At 53.3% G+C, this 19,421-nt stretch overlaps 1 protein-coding gene across 13 annotated transcripts in view; it reads right to left on the bottom strand.

The window, feature by feature from the left end:
* The window catches only part of EFR3B (EFR3 homolog B), a 60,202-nt gene that overhangs the window by 4,806 nt on the left and 35,975 nt on the right, over positions 1-19,421 (bottom strand). Inside the window, exons 10-23 of one of the 13 annotated variants that reach the window (XM_025194069.1) lie at positions 19,288-19,399; positions 17,624-17,812; positions 15,565-15,616; positions 14,419-14,591; positions 12,836-12,911; positions 10,714-10,875; positions 8,521-8,652; positions 7,754-7,821; positions 7,108-7,235; positions 5,391-5,482; positions 3,382-3,430; positions 2,340-2,446; positions 1,276-1,325; positions 89-452 (exon numbers count right to left, since the gene is read on the bottom strand). In XM_025194069.1, the coding sequence (XP_025049854.1) occupies positions 392-452; positions 1,276-1,325; positions 2,340-2,446; positions 3,382-3,430; positions 5,391-5,482; positions 7,108-7,235; positions 7,754-7,821; positions 8,521-8,652; positions 10,714-10,875; positions 12,836-12,911; positions 14,419-14,591; positions 15,565-15,616; positions 17,624-17,812; positions 19,288-19,399 (1,451 nt within the window). In that variant the 3' untranslated portion in view covers positions 89-391. Of the gene's footprint in view, positions 1-88; positions 453-1,275; positions 1,326-2,039; positions 2,447-3,381; positions 5,483-7,107; positions 7,236-7,753; positions 7,822-8,520; positions 8,653-10,713; positions 10,876-12,835; positions 12,912-14,418; positions 14,592-15,564; positions 15,617-17,623; positions 17,813-19,287; positions 19,400-19,421 lie in introns of those variants that run through there. The other 12 variants (XR_003092165.1, XR_003092166.1, XR_003092164.1 and 9 more) reach the window with 12 other exon arrangements.

The following is a 19,421-nucleotide window of genomic DNA, read 5'->3' as shown; positions in this document are numbered from 1 at the left end:
CAGCTGAAACCACCCACCGCCCGGGGACTCAGGAGAGAACCACCAGCAGATGAGAAGCAATGGGGACAACAGCAAAGCCAGACCCCAGGGAAGATCCACCCCCTGATCGACCCTTCCCAGGCTCTGCACTGTCCCCCTTGCACACGGGGTCTGGTGCTAGAAGCTCCAAGGGGGAGAGAAGCCGGTTGTCTCCCCTATCCTGATGGCCTGGGCACATCTCCAGCACCAGAGCAGATCATGCCCTGTCCCCAGCCCCTCATCATCCATCCCCATAGCCGTGTCCCAACACACAGGTCACTTATTCACGAGGTTCACAAGTCACTCACACGGCTTCCAGCAGCGCTGCCCACTCCCAACGGCAGCTATTAGCCAGACAAGCCTCGACACATTGCTAGGCATTGCTAAGGAGGGCTCCGAAGTCACCGAAACAACGACCAAAGTATAACAGGCAGCTACATTGATACAGGGCTCTTTATATAGAGTCCTAGAGTCGGAGATGGGCTGGAAGGGACCTGCAGAGGTCACATCTAGTCCAACCCCTCTGAGGCAGGATCAGCCCTGTGCAAACCACCCTGTACAAACCCACTGGGCAAAATTACACAGTCAGGCCTGACCCAGCACCAGGCATCGCACCCGACCCTGCCGCAGGGATAGGCGGGGGAACAGGGTGGTTATCGTCCTGCTTCTCTAAAAGGTGGTTAATAGATGCTCGACAGATCCCAGGCCGTGCCTCTGCTACAGGCACCTCCACAGTGCATACCCACCTGAGCAAGGGGTACAATTCCTTCCTGACCCCACATATGGCAATTAGTCTGATCCTGAGCAAGGGGCAAGACCCTCTAGCCAGGACCCTCTGGCTTTGGTGCCAGCAGGAGCATTAGCACAGCCCAGTCCCCATCCCCAGCCTGGGCTGTAGCTGAGGGAGGCTTAAAAACCCCCTGACACATGGAGCAGAAAAGGTGGGGAGGGGGCAACTAGCAAAGCCCAGAAGCCTGCAAAATCCTCATAGCAGAGCACAGGCATTGCTGCACCTAGATCATCCCCGACCAGTGGCTGTCCACCCTCTTCTCAAACACCCCCAGTGATGGATAGTCCGCACCTTCCCCAGGTGTCTATTCCACTGGACATTTGCTTGCCAGGAGCCCCCCAAAAGGTCACTAGATGCAACAACAGAATCAATACGCTGCTAGCACTGCCTTGCAGAGGGATCCCATGGAGACCCCCAGCCCCAGCCTGACCCTGATCCTGTCTCCCCAAGCAAATTCTGCCACTCACCGGATAGTGATCTCGAAGATCTGGTTCAGCTTGCTCTGTAGCAGCGTCGCCTGCAACAACAATGGGGGACGTTAGCCGGAGGCAGCACCCAAGAGGAGTGCTCCTTCCAAGGGTCGTGCACAGACACACAGCTTCAGGCCAGTGTGAGCAGGGTGCTGCTGTACCCCCACCCTCCCAGCCGGCATGCAGGCCACGTGTGGGGGTATCTAATGTTGCGAAACGGCTGAGCAATGCAGGCAGCAATGCAGGCAGCAATGCAGGCTGGCAACTCGTGTGGGGGCATTTTTTCACCCAAGTCAGCACACGATCAGCCCAGAGGGGCTGCCCTGCTGGATCTCCCAGAGGAGATGGGTCCAGCCTCCTAGCAGTGATGTGTCTTAAAGTTTCCCAGGAATAGTAACAGAGTCCTAGAGCTGTAGGGCTGGCAGGGACCCGCAGAGGTCACATCTAGTCCAATCCCTACCTGAGGCAGGGTCAGCACTGTCCAAACCAGCCCACACAAATCTATTTTTTAGCAAAATTTTGCAGTCAGCCCTGACATAGCACCAGGCATTGCGCCCGACCTTGCCCCAGGGAAAGCAGGGGGACCATGGCAGTCAACGTCCTGCTGCTGCAAAGGGTGTTAATATATGTACGATTCCCTGGCCTGAATGACCAGATGCCTATTGCCAACCTCTGGTATCACTCAAAACATGGATTCACCCCTTGGGACCTGCAGAGAGACCCCTTAACCCTCTGCCGTGGGCAGAGCGCTCGTCGTTCACCTCGGACACTGCAGCACTTGTGCCGAAAGGTCTCACACCGGGCACGGCTCGAGAGCTCTTGTGCCTTGTTCAGCGCTGGGAGCCGAATGGCCGCCTCATCTTCGATAACTATCTGACCCCCGTGTTGCTGCAGGGCTCGAGCTTGGAGCCCACCACCACAACCACCTGTACTGTCCCAGTTTGAGGAGTGGACCCAGCGGGAGCAGTAGTGGGGTGTCACGGGGTCCCCTTTGCGGTGCATCTTGCTGCGGTCGTCTCCCTCCGGAGCCCGCCGCGGGGCCGAGCAGGCGGGCGACTCACCCGGGCGCCGCAATGGGCCGCGATCTCTTCGAAGGGAGCCTTCTGGAACTTCTCCACCACCTGCCGCCGGCGTTCGCGCTCCTGCTCCTCCACCGCCACGCTGTCTACTGGAGCACACAAAAGAGGGGAGGAAGGAGACGGAGCAATGGGGAGGGGACTGATTCTAGCCCTAGCACCCAGGGGGGATCATGCCCAGGCCCGGCCCTTCATGCACCTAATGGCACACTCTGGGCCAAAGGGAGCAGAGAGGATGCAGAGCTCATTCCAGCTCCAACATGCCACGATCTCCCCTGCCACGGCAAGGTACGGCAAGGGTACTGCCTTTCCCCGTGCTCCAAAGCACGTGGGCAATGTTGGGAGCTGCAAAGCATGGTCCCACGGGGGCATCCAGACAGCAAAGCACCCAGGATCAAGGGCCACTTTAATGAAGGAGCCAGGAGGGTTTAGCTTGCAGACAAACAGATGGAGATGAGACAGGACAGCAGGTTCCCAGTCCCCGAAAGGTCAGGTAATGGGTTTAAACTGCAGCAGGGCAGGGATAGATCGCTCTTGGGGAAAAAAATTCCTGACTGAGAGCAGCAGGATGGTTGAACCAGCTGCCCAGGGGAGCTGTGGCGTGTCCTTCCCTGGAGACTGGGCTGGGCGTCTGTCTGGGCTGGGGTAGCCTGCGGCTAGGCAGGGGGCTAGACTAGATGGCCTGCTCCCAGGACTGTGCTCAGACTCCCCCACTCCCCAGGCCCAAAGGGGCCTCTGCATGAGAGAGCTGGGGCATGCAGGCATGCAAAGGCATTTGCATTGCTATAACATCCTGGCACTGCAGGTTGGGGAGGGCTGGACGGTCTCTAGGGCTCCCTGCCTGGCTCATTTAATGGCCAGTTCATTAAAAAGCACCTTGATGCTTCCAATCCGGAGCAGAACAGCCACAAAGCAGGAACACGCGTGTGCCAAAGAACACACACACACACACACACATGCACATGCACATGCACATGCGCGCGTGCCCTCCACCTTCCCTGCACATGCAGTCCACTCGATAGCGTACCAATGGCTTTCTTCAGTGTTTCATATGTGATCTCCTCCGCGGGTGCTCTCTAGGGGAAGAAAACAAGCAGCATCATCACTGTCGGGCAGCTAGTCTGGCAGCAGGGGAAAGCGGGGTCGAGCTCCAGCGGTCCAGCTATGCACCAATGCCTAGTTCTTGCTGCAGTAGGCCTCACCCCCTAGAAAGCAATGCCTTTTGGGAAGGCATCTACCCGCACCTGGGCTTCATACAGGAGTGAAATGCAATGGTCTGATAGAAAGGTCAGATAAACTGGCCTTGAACTCTATGGACCCATGAAGGCACCAACACCTAGAATAGTGTAGGCCTTATTAAGCCATGCATTAATTATAGAAATCAAAGAAAAGTTGGGTTAGAAGGGCCCTCCAGAGGTCATATATAGTCCAACCCTCTGCCTGAGGCAGGATGAGCCCTGTGCAAACCACCCCAGACAAATCCATCATCTAACCTATTAGTAAAACTACACCGTCAACCCTAACAGCTCAGCTCAGTTTAGTACCTACGATGCACCTAAACACTAACACACGTGACCGGCTGGGACGTGGCACCGGGCACGAGACTTGCAGCGAGGTACAGGCCAGAGGCAGGTAGTGCCCCCCAAGCCTAATACAAGCATCAAGGGCTCCTAAACCCCCTTTTATCCACAGATCAGAACAAATGCACATCTGCAGCATCCACTTTGCAAATACTAAAGCACACATCCTCGTTGTCACCAGATAACCTGACCTGCACGCTCAGTAGGAAAGCATGTTTACCAGGCCCCCTGATCCTGATACATCCCATCCTTACATTGGGGTCCTGTCCAGTATTATCAATCACGCCATAACCGCAGGCCTTGTGAGGAGTCCAAACAGTCTAACCGCATCGTTTTCCCAGCGCTTTCTAAGCACAGACTCATCGAAAAGTAGGACTGGAAGAGACTTTTGACAGTCACATCTAGTCTAATCCTTTGCTCGAGGCAGGATCAATTCCAACCGAACCATCCCAGAAAAATCCTTGTGTGACCTGTTACTAAAACCACACCATCCTCCCTGCTGCACAGCTACAAGGCATATTGCCCAGAGACACCAAAAGCACCTGCATCTGCTACCGGTAGAGTAGGGGGGTGAGGGATGCCTATGCCCTGCTGCTACAAGGGTTGCTAAAATGCACCCAAGAGATCCAAGAAAGAGGGCCGCACCCCTGCTACAGAGGAAGGCAAAACCTCCATAGTCTGCACCGATCTGACCGTGAGATAAAACGCCTTCCTGATCCCAAATGTGACGATCGGTCTGACCCTGAGCAGAGGCAAACTAAACCCTCCAGGTTTTAGTCCAGCACTGGCAAAGCCCAGACAAAATCCCCAATGATGGCTGCACGGTGAATAAACCGCCCCGGACACATGTAGCAACAGGCGAGGAATGTATGCAATGCAATACATATGCAACGTATGGTATCGCCTAGCTCCATTCACAGCAAGGCTACTTTGGTCAATGCCTTTAGCAAAACCTGAGTGGCATCGTGCATGGGTGGGGCTCGGTGTGGGGATCCTGCCTCTTCTGCACAGCTGGAGGGAACAAGCTGGATTGTCTCCATGCTGGGATGCAAGGGAGGACCAAGTGCAAGTCACCCCAGGGAGCAGGGGCAGGGGGACTTCCACCTATCTTTCGACTGCAGAAAACCCCTGGAGCCATTCTGTTGCAAAGCACGCAGCTGGGCGGGGGGTTGGATGCTGCTGGGTTGATCTTGCGAATCCTGCGTAGGTGTCGGCACGCCTGTGACAGTGCTAATGTTGTGTGGCACCCTTGAAAAGACCTCATGGCACCCCGGAGCATTGCAAAGCCTCCGGACTTGCTGCCCACCACACCCCGAGCAAGTGCCCCCCTGCCACGCCAGCCAGCCCCGTGCAGGGAAAGGCTCAGAGAGCTGTGCGCTGATGCAGCCAGCCACAGCATCCACCCTCCGCTCCCCTCGGGCCCCGCCGTGCCAGGACGGTGGCAGAAGAGGGGTACCTCCTCCTTCTCAGGGCTGTTTCTCGACTCCACTTCCACCTGCAGGGAAATGGTCTCCCCGATGCTCTTCCTCTTAGACAAGCGATCTTCATCTGGAAGGCAAGGAAAAGGCCACCTCGTCAGCAAGGCAGGGGTTGGGAAACATCTTCCCCCTCCCTGTCCCCCCTGTTTGGGACAGCGGGCAGGAGACAGCAGAGCTCGTTCCTTCCCACCCTGGGGCACATAGCTCCCTTCACCGCAGCATGCGGGCACGCGCCGGTATCCTGCTCTTCCAGCATCCTGTGAAGCTGGGCCCTGCTGCTGTCCCCATGTGGCAGATGGGACATGGAGGCCATGAGACACCAAAACCCTATTTCACCTCTCAAGCGCCTGTGTGGAAATAGGGGCCTGAGTGCTTTCCCCTTCCACCCTGCTCGAGCCCCTGAAAAGCCATTAATGTGCCATCATATACCATATTTTCCACATACCACACCCCCACCCTCAAATAAGACACATGCCTGGTTTTTTTTGGAAGGCAAAAAGATTTTTTTCCCCAGAGTTACAGCTACACAGAGCAGGGACAGAGCCTAATCTTCAGCTCACTCACCCTCCCTTTTCCTGCTTAACCAAAAGCTGAAACCCTAGCTGCGGCTGAAGATTGGTGACCGTGGGTATTGCTACGATTTTGAAAAGAGCTATAAAGTCTGAAGGGTGTGAAATAAGAGAAAAGAGTAGGACCAGATAGCAGACAGCAAAACCAAGGGATAACACGGTCTAATGGCCATAAACTCCAGGAAGGCTGATTTAGACTAGACACAAGAAAAAAGTTCTTTACGGTACGAGTGTCCAGCGTCTGAAACGAACTCCCCCCAGAGGTGGTGCAAGCACCTACTCTGGACTTTTTCAGAAAACATGTGGATGTTTTTCTTGCTGGGGTCACTTGATCCCAGCTGACTTCCTGTTGACCCCAGGTGCCTCCCTGCCTATGGCAGGGGGGCTGGACTCCATGATCTCATGATCTCATGAGGTCCCTTCCAGCCCTTAATGTCTATGAAATCTATGAAAACTATGGAGCCCATGAAAAAGAAGAGATGAACATTACTGCCTGTGGAGCAAAGGATGAGTCATTACATCAACTGAGGTCCTCAGCTGTCTGAATAGAAATGCCACTGCTGCTGCCCAGCAGCTGGTTTTAGAGCAGGAATCCAAGTGGGATGCTTCTATTCTGGGCAGAAAAAGATCAGTCTTTGCACCCCATTTTAGGAGCCTACTTTTAGGGGGAAGGTGCATATGGTATGTGAAAAATTATGGCATAAAGTTCCTGCTCCTTAGCTTCGAGAGTAAGTCTCAAGAAGCAGTGGCACCTCGCAGGTGAAATGACCTCTGATTTGACCAAGGACACACAGGAAATCTGTAGCCGTGGGATGGGCAGCTGGACACAGGTTGTAGGGACAAACCATTGCACCGCAGGACTGAGCAGGGAGAGGGCTCCAAGGGCCCCTGTTTCTAGTGCGGGTTCTCCTCATGGTACACTGGGTGGCCGTGCCTCAGTTTCCCCAGCTGCCAAACAGGGAAGCCACAGGAGTGACTTGCAGACAGCTCACACCCTGAGCACTACCCACTTCTAGTTCCTGGGGATTTCCACAGCCCGTGAAGACCGTTCCCCCTTGGGAATCTTAGCCATGAGAGTCCATGTCATAGTGAGGACGGCCAAGACTGCCACTCGCCTACTTCCTACCTGTCAGCTGGGGGATGTAGGGTGTGCTGAGCCTGTCAGAGTTGTAGCCGCTGCCCCCCAGCACCTCGCTGATCTTGCTCTGCCGGAAGAGGACCTCAGGCCCCAGGCGGTCCAGGCTTCTCGTCAGCCTGCGGGAGGAATGCGAGTGAAGAAGACCCCGACGTGTTTTCCCCCAGGCGCCCTGCTTTGCAGAGGCCACAAGGGCTTCCTAATGAACCCACAGGACTGTCAGGATCTGGCCCTGAAATTGCAAGTGCACAGGGGCAGAAACTGCCCTGGCTTTTCAGGTGAGCATAAAATATTAAAGACGCCCTTGACTTCATTGGCGTCACGCCAGATCTGAGGGAGGGCAGAGTCAGGCTCCAACACCTGGAGGGACAGATGTTGCAGCCTATGGACAGAGATGAAGATTATGGCTGACTAAGGACACAAAGAGAAAGGAAACAGCTCTGAGGATGGGAGGATCCACTTCAGGTCAAGGATTCCTCCCTCGGCTCCTCTGGCAATGACAGTCCCCATGAAGGCGGCCAGTGGAGAAGAGACACCATCTCAGCATCCTTAGACATAGCATCCTGCAGAGACGCAGGCCGCTGCTCTCAGACTGTGGCTGAGGGCGATGTGAACCTCTGGAGGGGATGCTCCTTACCTGGGCCTCTCCACAAAAATGTCCTCTGGCAGCAGGTACATGGCCTCCTTCTGCCTCATATCGATGACCTAGGGACCAAAGAGAAACTCAAGTCAGTGGCTTCTTGAACTGGATGGTTTAAATAAACCTGCCCCACATCCAGGGGAACCAAATAGCCTATTTTGGCCCTCTTCCACACCCGGTTGGGACTGAACTGACAGCCCTGCAAGCTGTTGTCCTTGGTGTATCTACAAAGCAAGGGCTGCATGGGCACACAGATCTCAAGGGATCTTCTCCCCAACCCATCTCAACCCAACCCAACTCAACCCAACCCAAGGTGCCCACCTCAACTGTGCCCTGGAGCGACAACCTCTAGGGGCAAGAGGGGAACTCAGTCCCCAGGTCCCTTCGGCCTTAGATGACTCCTCTCAGTCACAACGTGGAGGGGCAGTACATGTGGACTGAGGGGGCAGATTTCCAGCAGAAACACCTGTCCATTGGGGAAGTGGCCCCAGGCCACTCCAAAATCACATCACACAACCCTTGCAACCAGAACAATCGCTTCCAGCCTGTGTCAGCGTCTAGGGGTAACACCACGGATTTTATACTCACACACCAAGCAGGGAAAGGCTCTGGCATCCCATTACCAGACCTTTGTACTACATGGTCCAAAGTGATGGTCCCGCCTACAGCATTGTGGACTTAGTACGGACATAAGAGACCATCACAAGCCAACAGGCAGAGCTGCACGCAGGAGCAGAGCAGGAGGGGGTCAAATCAGGACCCACCTCATGGATGTGCTGGCAGAAGGCCGGCACGGTGGTGAGCTGGCTGATGAGGTTCAAATAGGCAGCGCAGAGGGCGTATAGGGCGCAGCGGTTGTACACGGGCAGATTGTCTTCATTGATCTGGGCGACCTCCTGCAGACACAGACACAACCCCCCACGAAAGGGCCTGATGAACACCCTCCCTCGGTGTGTTTTACACCGGGGTTGTACACCGACACAAGTTACACTGGGATTAGGAGCAGACAGATGCACAGAGCTGCTGTTATTACGCCTTGCCACGGAGCAGCAGTGAAGGCAACCGCTTGCCTGCCTTTAGCAAACGCTAGTCTAGGATGAATGCAGACACACACACTCGACCCTGGTGTGATGTCCATTGATCTCTACTTCTTTCAGGGATTATTCTTTACAGCTCACTGCTTGCATGGGTTCACACCTCCTGAAAGCAGGAGGGTCACATGCCTTGGGGGAAGGGGAGGGAATTGGCTTGGTGCCGGTACCACCTCCTGGACAGCAGGATTTGCGGGGGGATGGATAGTTTGTCCACACAGAGCAAGAGATGGGGGAGGAGATGACATCCTGGGATGCTGAAGGACTGATAATTAGTCCTTTTATCTGCACCAAACAGTCCCACATTACTGAACACTGCTCAAAGACAGACCTCCCCCAAAGCAGCATATGTCTAAGACACCTAGAGGGTGCTTAGCTCTAGTTTTCCTGCTTTTATGTGTGGATGCTCGTGTTTTAAGAGCTCTTAGTATAGCCTTAGGGTAATAATGTGAAACAACATCTTAACTAGGACCAAAAATAAAGGGGCGGAGGTATCAGCATCCCAATGAATGCTCTGGAAAAGGGAGATCTTAGTGGGGCCGTGGGTGGGGGTCATCATGGTATTGGCTTTACCTCCCACTCCTGGCTGCCTGGCTGCATCTCCGAGAGAGTTGCATTTATTGATTTGTTTTTTTGCCTTGCTATTTATTCCATTTTCTCCAGGCACCCAGAGGCTGCCAGGGATGCGAGGCAGAGAAATAAAGAATTGTAAGAATAATAATAGCAGCAAACAAGCGAAAGCAGAAGACGGCTCGCCATTAGCTTGGGCAAAAAGGTTTCTCAAAGACTTATTCAGATCCCTAAGCAAATCTGAGTCCACGCTCTGCAAACGGTCTGCCTCCTTGGCTGGAGCAAACACAGACAGACAAGGACCATTTACCCTGCCTTGCTGGGGGGCGGAAAGGATAAATATACGGCAGATGGAGAGGCACTCGGGTACTTTGGGGATGGGAAGAGAGGGGCAGATAAGCACCAGGACAGGCAGAAATGGTTGCCCCAGGATAAAAATGAACAAAGCTATGGGCATACAACCGTAGAGCAGTGCACAGTTACTCCTGACTTACTAAAGGGGAACTTTACCATGGGTTATTGATTTTCCGGTGAATGCCGTATGTCCACGCTGCATTTCCAGCTGTGTCAAGGTAGATGCTACCAGGTAAATGTGTAGTGTACCCAGGTCCTTAGTGACCTCCTCTGCAGCAAGGCTGATCTGGAGTGACCCCATCAGCCCACCCTAATTAAACATCATGGCACTTCTCAGGGACGTGTTAAGCCTTGCAGCTATGGGGCTAGATCCTCTGCGGCAGTGGGGTATCACTCTACTGAGCCAAACAGCATAACTAAGAGCTAGATCCAGCCAGATCCCATCCCCAAAGTCCTCAAGGCAGCCCTGTTCCAACCCTCGACACCCACGTGCCAATGTATAGTTTGCACCTCTCTGCGCACCCCTTCTGAATGGGGCTCAAGCCAGACACTCATGCATTGGGATATTTAGTCTGGAGGAGGGATTTGATAACGGTCTGCAAACCCCTGAAGGGCGATGACAGAGAGGATGGAGATGGGCTTTTCTCTGCAGCCGCAGGGGACAGGACTAGGAGCAGTGGCCTCAGGCTGGAGCAGGGGAGATTGAAGCTGGAGATTCAGGTGGGAGCATCTGACTTAGAGGGTGGTCAAGCATGGGAACAGGCTGCCTAGAGAGGCTGTGCACTCTCCATCCTTGCAAGTTTTCAAGAGCAGGTTGGACAGACACTGGGCTGGGATGCTTTAGTGAGAGATGAGCAAGGGGCCCTTTCAGCCCCACTTTCCTACAATCCTATGATCCTGTTGCCCTGAGAGGAGACCCCACTGCTGCCCTCCGTATCCCACCTGCACGGCCAGCACCAGGCGGATGAGGTCCACCACCACCTCCTCGTTGGCCAGCTCAATGCTGATGAGTGCCAGCATGCTGTAGAGAGCCTCGTAGTGCGACTGCAGGTTGCCCTCCTCCTTGCAGGTCAAGTAGATGTGACGGTACAGCTGCTGGGCATGCTGAGGGAGACAAGGGAGTCAGGCTGGCAGGGCCCTCAGGTGTCCATCTCATCCAACCCTTGCTTGAGGCAGGGCTGTCCCTATCTACACCAGTTTAGACAAGGGTTTCGGATCAGGCTCCGGAGCCCTGATTCTGGGAAGCATTTCAGCCCTGGAGAGTGGGAGAAGGGGCTGTGGTGGGTCTTCCCCCAAGCCTTGCCAAGGAAAAGCAGCAGGAGCTGGGTCCTAGTAAGCCGTGCATGAACAACTCTCACACGGCTACCAGGCCTGATACCTGGAGCCCCCAGAGATGTCCTGACCTGCCCCAGGTCAAGCAGGAGAATGTCCTGCCACTGCTATCCAATTCAGCTTACACCTCACCGTCCTGCCACTGCAAGGACAGGAAAGTTCATTCACGTGCATTCAAGAATAATCCAAGAAGGGTTATTCCCTGTTAGAAAGGAAATCCCCACCGCCCAGGCCGATGTGACCAAGGGACAAAATTCCTTCCCGGCCCCAAATGCAGCATCGGTCTGGCCCTGAGTGAAAGGGCAAGACCCTCTAGCCCTTTTTCCCTTTTGGGGAAAAAAAATTAGACCTGCTAGATTTTTGCAAAAAAAAAAATTCATTAATTGCAAGCTTTAAGGGTGTTTGCACCCAAAAGTTTGCAATTAAAGATTTTTTTTTTTGCAAAAATCTAGTCGGTCTAATAAAAGAAATCACCTCTACCACAAGTCCTGAATGCTTTTTCCTCTGGCCCAATACGGTACAACCTGGATACCCTCCAGCTCTAAGTCACAATCCCCAGCTTGGGCTGCAGCCAAAAACCCAATGGTTTGGGGGATGGCAACCTCCCACCTGCCCGACATGTGGCAACAGAAGTGGGGGGGAAGTCCTTTCTGGCCCCAGGTAGCAACCAGCAAAGCCCAGGAGAACGGGAAAAACCCAACACCTTCCACTGCTCTGCAACCTGGGGACAGCAGGCACAGCTCCAAGCACCCCATGCCCTGAGTGGAGAGCCAACATTTCCCTTTCTATATCCCCTCCATGAACCTACCCCAGCCCTTTTAATCTTCCGTAGACAAGCTGGTTGCAGAGCACAGCTTCGCTCTCTTGCTGCTGAGCATGGGCTTCACCTACTCGCAGCAGATCTTGCTATGAGGGGACCCAGCCCAAGCACAGGCAGCAAGACATCACCCAGCACCGGGGGCGTCTGGTCCACTGCAAAGGGTGCCCTAGGACGTGCACTTCCATGGACACCTTCTGCCCCGGGCTGCTGGTCCATGCCTCTTGCCATCACTGTGCCGGGCACAGCAAAAATCCTGTCCACAAAATCCAGGCCAGACCTGTTCTCTCATTGGCGCCTGCTGCTGCAGGGGACTGGGAGCCCTTCACTCAGCACCACTTGGGATCAGGCCCCAGGACTCTGATTTTGGGAAGCGTTTCAGCCCTGGAGAGTGGGAGAAGGGGCTGTGGTGGGTCTTCCCCCATGCCTTGCCAAGGAAAAGCAGCAGGAGCTGGGTCCTAGCCCCAGCCTGCCTCGGTCCTGAGCTCTGCCTTCCCGCTGCCCATCGCGTTCAACTTCCGAAGCCCCTCAATAAACATTTCCAACCCAGCTTATTCTTCCTACCTGGCTTTTGGCAGGAACCCCCATTTCTGCACTGCCTGTATGTGTGCCAGGCAGTGCACAAATAAAGTAGCAAAGCAACGTGTAGCACTTTGGGGAGAGGGCTCAGGTTCATGCTCCTTGTACCCAGACACAAGCTGCATATCCCTAATGCAAACCTTCCCCAATGGTCTTTGCTAACACTCGCTGCCCAGGCTCTGTTCCCGAGGGAGCTCCCTGAAGGTTTAATTTGAGATGATCACTACATACCTCCTAGGACACCCACATAGAAAAGCATCCCCCCATCTGACTCAGGATAGGTCAGTAGGGACAGCAAAAGGGGTAGATAGGTAGGTGGCCAAACCCACCACCTACCTTCTTCATGAACACGGTATCCTGCCGAGAGCACTTGTCCACTTTCAGCTTCAGGACTGAGATATCGCTGATGGTGCTGCAGTTAAAAGCCAAGGGAGAAGGAAAAATCACTGCTACCAAACACAGTTAAACATTGTCAGAGGAAGGGAGCAGGTAAGGCACCGGGAGGGCGAGTGACCCACCCAAGGCCACTGAAGCAAGCCGTGTCAGTGCCCGGGTCTGGATTCAGCAGTTGGGAGCCCAGGACGGCTTCCTACCTCCCTGCATTTCTACCACGACGGTCCCAAAGTGACTGTACTTCCCAGGTGTCATGTATTAAAGGAGGTGGGTTAGAAGCACAGGATTGTAGGGCTGGAAAGGACCTTGAGGCTGGTCTGTCTGATGATGGTGGCCGATCCTGGAGAGGGAAGGCCTGGCAGGCTGCAGGTGAGGAGCCCTCAGACTCTGGGGATGAGTCTGCCAGTCCTCAGGTGGGCAGGCCTGCCCAGCCCCCTCCTCCCCAGCACCACCGCTGACCCATAAGAGACAAGCCCCAAGAGACCACCAAGTCTCGGGCTGTCCAAATGGCAGCCTCGATGGTTCAATCTTAGTCCACAGGGATTGGAAACCCTTGCAGGTGCCACAGACCCTAAACTAGCACCCGGGGGGGCTAATGCCACCACCACTTGCTCCCCAACACGTGGTGGGACGTCCAGACCACAAGAAACCCCAAGTCCTGATATGCCCCCACAACCCAAACGAGTAGGACAGCCTTTCTCTAGTCCACTCCCCTGCACTGAGACAAGGCAAAGTCGGACCAGACCTCCCTTGGCAGACATCGATCCCATCTGTCCCTACGCACCTCCCATGAAGGAGATGCTATAGCTTCCTTCAGCAACGGGGTCCAGGTTTCCCCCCTCCTGGAGACTCAGGATGCATCTCCTCATTTCCAGTCTAAACCTTCCTGCCTGCTGATTATTGTATTTACCCAAATCCAAGACGATGCTGAATTTAAGACGACCCCCACAAGAATTCAATTCTGTGCATGGAAAATATATCAATTTGTCAAAATTTTCCGTGTGTGAAAAGCCAATTTTTAAGAGAGTCGTGTTAAATTTGTGCCCTCCCACTGCTGCGGTGGGGAATGCAGTGCCAGGGGGACAAGTGGAGAGAGAGGATCCAAGATGAGCCCCCCACCATGTGTTAAATGAGGGGGGAAAACCCTCATCTTAGATTTAAGTAAATGCTGTAAATTATTCTTGCCCTTCCTGCAATGGCCAAGGAGAACCATCCCCTTCTGTCATGACCACGGCAGTATTGCCAGCTCTCATGATTTTTGGCGTTCTTAAAGTCTGCGCTTTGGCAATGTGAAAATATAGCTTTCTTTCATCTATATACAGAAATATAAATATAGACACAACAAAGAGCTAAGTTTCTCTTCACTTGTTTCTAAGACTTTAAGAACAACACCAAAAATCATGCGAGTTGGCAACATTGCCGCTGTGCCGGCTACGCCTCGCACTCGCGACTGCTGCCTAAAGGAACCTCCTTGGCAAAGACCCTGGAGACAGAGCCCAGACTTTCACTGAGATCTGCTGCCGTACCTGACGGTGGAAAACTTGTGCCTGTTCCCTTGGCGATCGATGAAGCTGATCAAGATCTCGAGGACAAACAGACGGATCTCAGGGTCTTCCATCAGGGCCGGCGAGAGCAGCCTGTCCAGGAAGGAGCTGGGAAGGGCCGTGAGCATGTTGGTGCACTGGAAACCTATGGAGACCTGCACAAGGTGGAAGGAGAAGAGAGAGGATATTAATGAGGGTCGCCGCTCTGAAATGACCCCCACTCCCGATGAGAAAAGCACCGAATGAATGCCGGGGAACTCAATCACCTGCGGAGGCATCACGTTAAGGGAGGGAGCTCTGGGGCGCTGGCTTCTGCACGGCCCCGAAGCGGCTGGCTTACGAGGGGCTACGGGAAGCGGACAGAAAACGGGCCACAGGTGCTACCGTATTGTTCGGATCAGAAGCCGACCTTGTTTTTTCCATCCAAAAAGAGCCCTACTGACCCATATGTAAGGTCAACCTATAATCAGGCTCCTAATGCCCTTGGCTTTTTCCCTTGCAGTCATTTTGCTGGGCAATAAAAGCACCATCTCTAATTTTTTTTTTTTTTCGAGGTAGCTTCTATCTTTTAGTCTTTTCTGTGCACTTAACCTTCGGGTTCCTTCCCTTGTTTCTTCTGTGGGACTTAAGAGTCATAAACTCGTAGAAAATGAGGGTTGAAGGGACCGCAGGAGGTCACGTCTAGTCCAACCCCCTGCTCCAAGCAGGACCAGCCCCAATTATATCCCCAACTTGGTAAGGGCAAGAGCAGGGTGAGGTTGTTTGTAATTCCTGACTTCTATTCAGGCTGGTTTTTTCCCTAAAACTGAACCTGGGTTAAATTGCATGTGGGGTCGACTTATAATCAGAAAAATACAGCATGCGACCGGGGAGGGGAGAGCCTGTTCCAGCGTGCAGGCCTGGGCAGTCATGAGGAGACCCAGCCTGGAGAAGCAAGAGGGGCTGTGAATACCCTACGCCAACACCACTGCCATGTGCTCCTCAGTACCCATGCAAGCCCCAAGCAATCCAGCTAGTGAGGTATCAGCTGTCTCGGGGTGCACAACTTGGCTGCACTTTTGCTGTCGATCTGCTCCCGTTGGCTTCACACCGCTAGTACCGCGTGTGCACGGCAGGATGCGACCCTACCTGAAGGAGGGATTTCAGCAGCATTATCTGAGTCAGGCGGTTCCTGTTCTCTCTGCAAGGGACAGAAAAACGGTGTAAGGCCTGGCCGAAAACATGGTTCTCTCTTTTTCCTGGAAACACGCAGCTAGAGAGATCGAAGGAAGCGTCCCCCACCCAGGGCCAGCACAGGGTTGATTCCTCTGGGACAGTCACTAGTGTCCGCCCCCGGCTGCCTTTCGAATGACTCCAGAAATACTTCATTCAGGACTTGTGGTAGAGGAGATATCTTTTATTAGACCAACTTGATTTTTTGGGGAAAAAAATTAGACCTAGATTTTTGCAAAAAAAAAAATTGTTAATTGCCATTTTTTAAGGTGTTTGCACCCAAAAGGTTGCAATTAAAGATTTTTTTTTTTGCAAAACTCTAGTAGGTCTTATAAAAGAGATCACCTCTACCATGAGTCCTGAATGCATTCTCCTCTGGCCCAATACGGCTACGACCTGGATACCTGACGCTCCAGAAATACTTGGCATTTTCAACATTGCTTCAGTCTTGCTCCTAGCTCTCTCTCTTGGTACCACCAAAAATAATCCTTCTCTGGCCCAGAGTGGTCATACTCTCCCAGAAGAGCTGCAGGCTGATATCCTGCTGTCCCCTTTAATGACTGCAGGGATGTGCTATATATGGAGCCTGGGCCTGATTCGGGTATCTCACCATGGATGGGTGCAACACCATTGACCTCCGTGGGGTGACTTTAGCCTTTCACTCGTGCCAAGTCATTGGTCTCTATGTTGTAATTACTCCCAAACTAGGATTTGGATGTAGTGTATAGGACTGGGTAAATATCTGTATTCATATCAAGGTAAGTAAGAGAGGCCTGGAGGTGTCCCCTGAATTTTAATTCAGTCCTTCCTCAAAGACAGAGTTGAAGGGAGGGCAGCTGCCATGTAGAAGCACAGAAAATGAGGGTGAAGGGACCTCAGGGGGTTGTATCTAGTGCAACCCCCTGCTCCAAGCAGGACCAGCCCCAACTCCATCATCCCAGCCAAGGCTTGGTCTACCCGGGTCTTCAAGACCTGCCCGAGGAGAAAGCAGCCGGCCGATGTCGTGGCTCCGACATCCCAGTCCCCAGAAAGGAAAAGAAGCAGCTTTCCCCTGTATAAAGAGGCAACAGGCCCGATGCTGGGATCGCAGCGATCGAAGATGGAGGATGCTCTGCTGAACTGAACAGGCCTGATCCTGTTCTCATGCTGATGTAAATCAGGAGTGATGCTACTCAAGTCACCGCAGCGCCACTGGTGTTAGGGAAACCAGAACGGGGTAAACCCAGCTTGGCACATTCAAGTCCCAGCACTGGCTCGGCAGGGTTGTTATAATCTAGCCCTGATCTCTTTGCCTATTATCTCTTCTCTTTGAAACCATTAAGAGCAGCTTCTCCGCTGTTCCCAACCTCCTTAGCCCATTATGGGGTGGGTTCCCCCTTTGCCTCCTCCGTGAAGCTCGAAATAGCATCCTTCTATTCACTGCAGATAAAAGCTTTTTTTGCACCAGCTAATCAGGACCCTGAGTGCTGCCGTCCGCGACGCTGCATTAGCACAAATAGGTCAGCACCCCGCAAAGGTCACGCTGTCGGCTGCGCTACAGGTCCTCTATTCCCGCTTGCCCGGTGAAATGTAACGGTAGAGGCGCCGGCTGCTTTCAGAGCCTCTCGCTTTCTTCAGATGAGCCCCTTCTAATTAAGCAGCTGGATGAAGTAGAAGCAGAGGTGTATTGTCTGGAAACAATCAGGCTGGCTATGCAGACGCTGTGGAGGGCAGCCGGGAAGTGTGCCCTGCATTTATGTTCGTAGGGTGAGGATCCAAGCTCCTGCCCATGCTGCTGCCAGGCTGTCTCGGGCATCCTGCGAGACGTGAGCTATGGGCCGCTCTCAGGCAGCTCCGATGCCTCATTTCCAGGAGCTGGCAGGAGCAGGGCCTGCTTTGGGGTGTCGCTGAGGTGCCGAGGATGCCCCTGGATAGAGCCCTGCAGTCACTTGCGGAGGAGAGCAGAGTGCTCCCCTGTTTCAAAGTCTTGGCTTACCCTCTCCAGACAGAGGCTGCTCCCTTGGTAGCCGAAACGGGCTTATTGCAACCCACAATACCGGTCTCTCTCCAGGGCATGGTGCAAGCTAAATTCTGCCTCTCTGAGTTAAGCAAAAGCCAGGCACATCCACCTTTGGTCCCGGGAGTGCATGCCGTGTGCCCGTCATCCGTCCTCTCACCCCATCCCCTGTGAATCCGGGGTAAAGTGAATATATTCTGATCAAAAAAGTTTTTCATAGATCCGGTGTATAAGTCAACCCACGTTTTATAATGCCCCATTTGAAAAACATGCCATGTACAGTAAGTGGCAGGAAGAACTGAGAACGAACAATCGCCACCATGACTGTTTCCGATGGCGATCACGCTAACTACCGCAGGCTGCAGGTAGGCTTAATTGGATAGCCTGGGGTAATTAAGTTCATTCGGTCTTTGCTAAAATAGTGCCGAATCACGAGTCTAAACCAGTAATGTAAGATGATTAAAGAGAATCGTTGCACTTTCACACAAAGGGGGATAAACAACGGTCCATTCATAATGGATGTGATTATAGTATCTAATTCATGTAATTAGTGCACCCGCGCCCCAAGCCTCATGCGTTCAAACTATCGTTACTAATTTATTGCACACTTAATTGTAACAGGAACACAACTGAAATGTTGGTGGCCGTCCTTTGCTTTGCTTTGATGACTGTTTCAAAGACGAACAAACTTTGAAACACAATTTTTTCCATTTCAAAGTACTGATTCAGTGTGTAAGTCGAGGTGGAAATTTAAGGGGAAATATTTTGGCTTCAAACTTTGACTTTTACACCGTGAAATGTGGTAACAGGATGTTGCACTGAGATTTAAGAAGTAAAGAAAATCCAGGTACCAGATATCACTAAAATAAGAACAGGTCAGCACAGGATTAGCATTTGGACTGGCTGGGAAACAGGTAACTGAAGAATGTATTAAAAAAAAGATGATTTAGGACATCTTGTCTTAAATTTAGGACACCTGTCCCCTCTGTCACCCAGCCTGATCTCCTGGCCAACTGGGAATAAAGCTAAGCCGGTTGTACTCACCGTGTCTCCCTACTCAAACCCTATTGCAGTAGGAGCTGACCGCACCTTGACAGCTATTCCTGCCCTGCGCCACCGTCTCTCTTTGAGGCATGGGTCTCCCCAGATTTCTCTTGCCCCTCGAGCTTATTCTTCCACTAAGGCAGGGATCCCTGCCTTGGAGAGATCCACTTTCCTGGCAGTAAGGGACCCTACCACCCCCCAGGGCTTACTCAGGCAGGACTGTCCCAGCTGTGGGGCTCACCTCACCAGTAGCAACTGGACTGAGCTCCAGCAACTCGTGTTAGAGATGTCCCTGAGGGGCACCATCTCCAACCAGCCAGGGCTGGATTTGAACCAGTGACCAAAGGAGCAAGGCTCTGTATCAGCAGGAGATTTTCTACTTGCCCCAGGAACTCAGAGGACAAATCCTGAGAGCCGGTGATCTCAAAACCTGGTTCTGGATAGGGGAAAATAACCCCGCGCTGCTGGCGCATTCTCCTTGGCAGCAGGGGACATTTCCCCATCCACGCCAGGGCAACTCCCAAGCCAGCTCCCAGTGTGTTACATGACAAAGATGCAGGAGACGGAGGGGGAGAAAGGAAGGGAAAGTTTGTCCTCACCCAGCTTTCCCGGTGTCCAGGGCGTGATGCAGAGAAGGCAGCGGGACCTTGCTCATGATGAAGAGCATGACCTCGGACCGCTGGTAGGTGGGCAGGGTGCTGGCAAAGGTACCTGGGAAGACAGAGAAGACAGA

The sequence above is a fragment of the Alligator sinensis genome, unplaced genomic scaffold (genome assembly GCF_000455745.1).
Source record: "Alligator sinensis unplaced genomic scaffold, ASM45574v1 scaffold868_1, whole genome shotgun sequence".
Lineage (NCBI taxonomy): Eukaryota > Metazoa > Chordata > Crocodylia > Alligatoridae > Alligator > Alligator sinensis.
The sequence above is the reverse complement of the archived record's forward strand: the minus strand, read 5'-3'. Positions and strand labels throughout refer to the sequence as shown.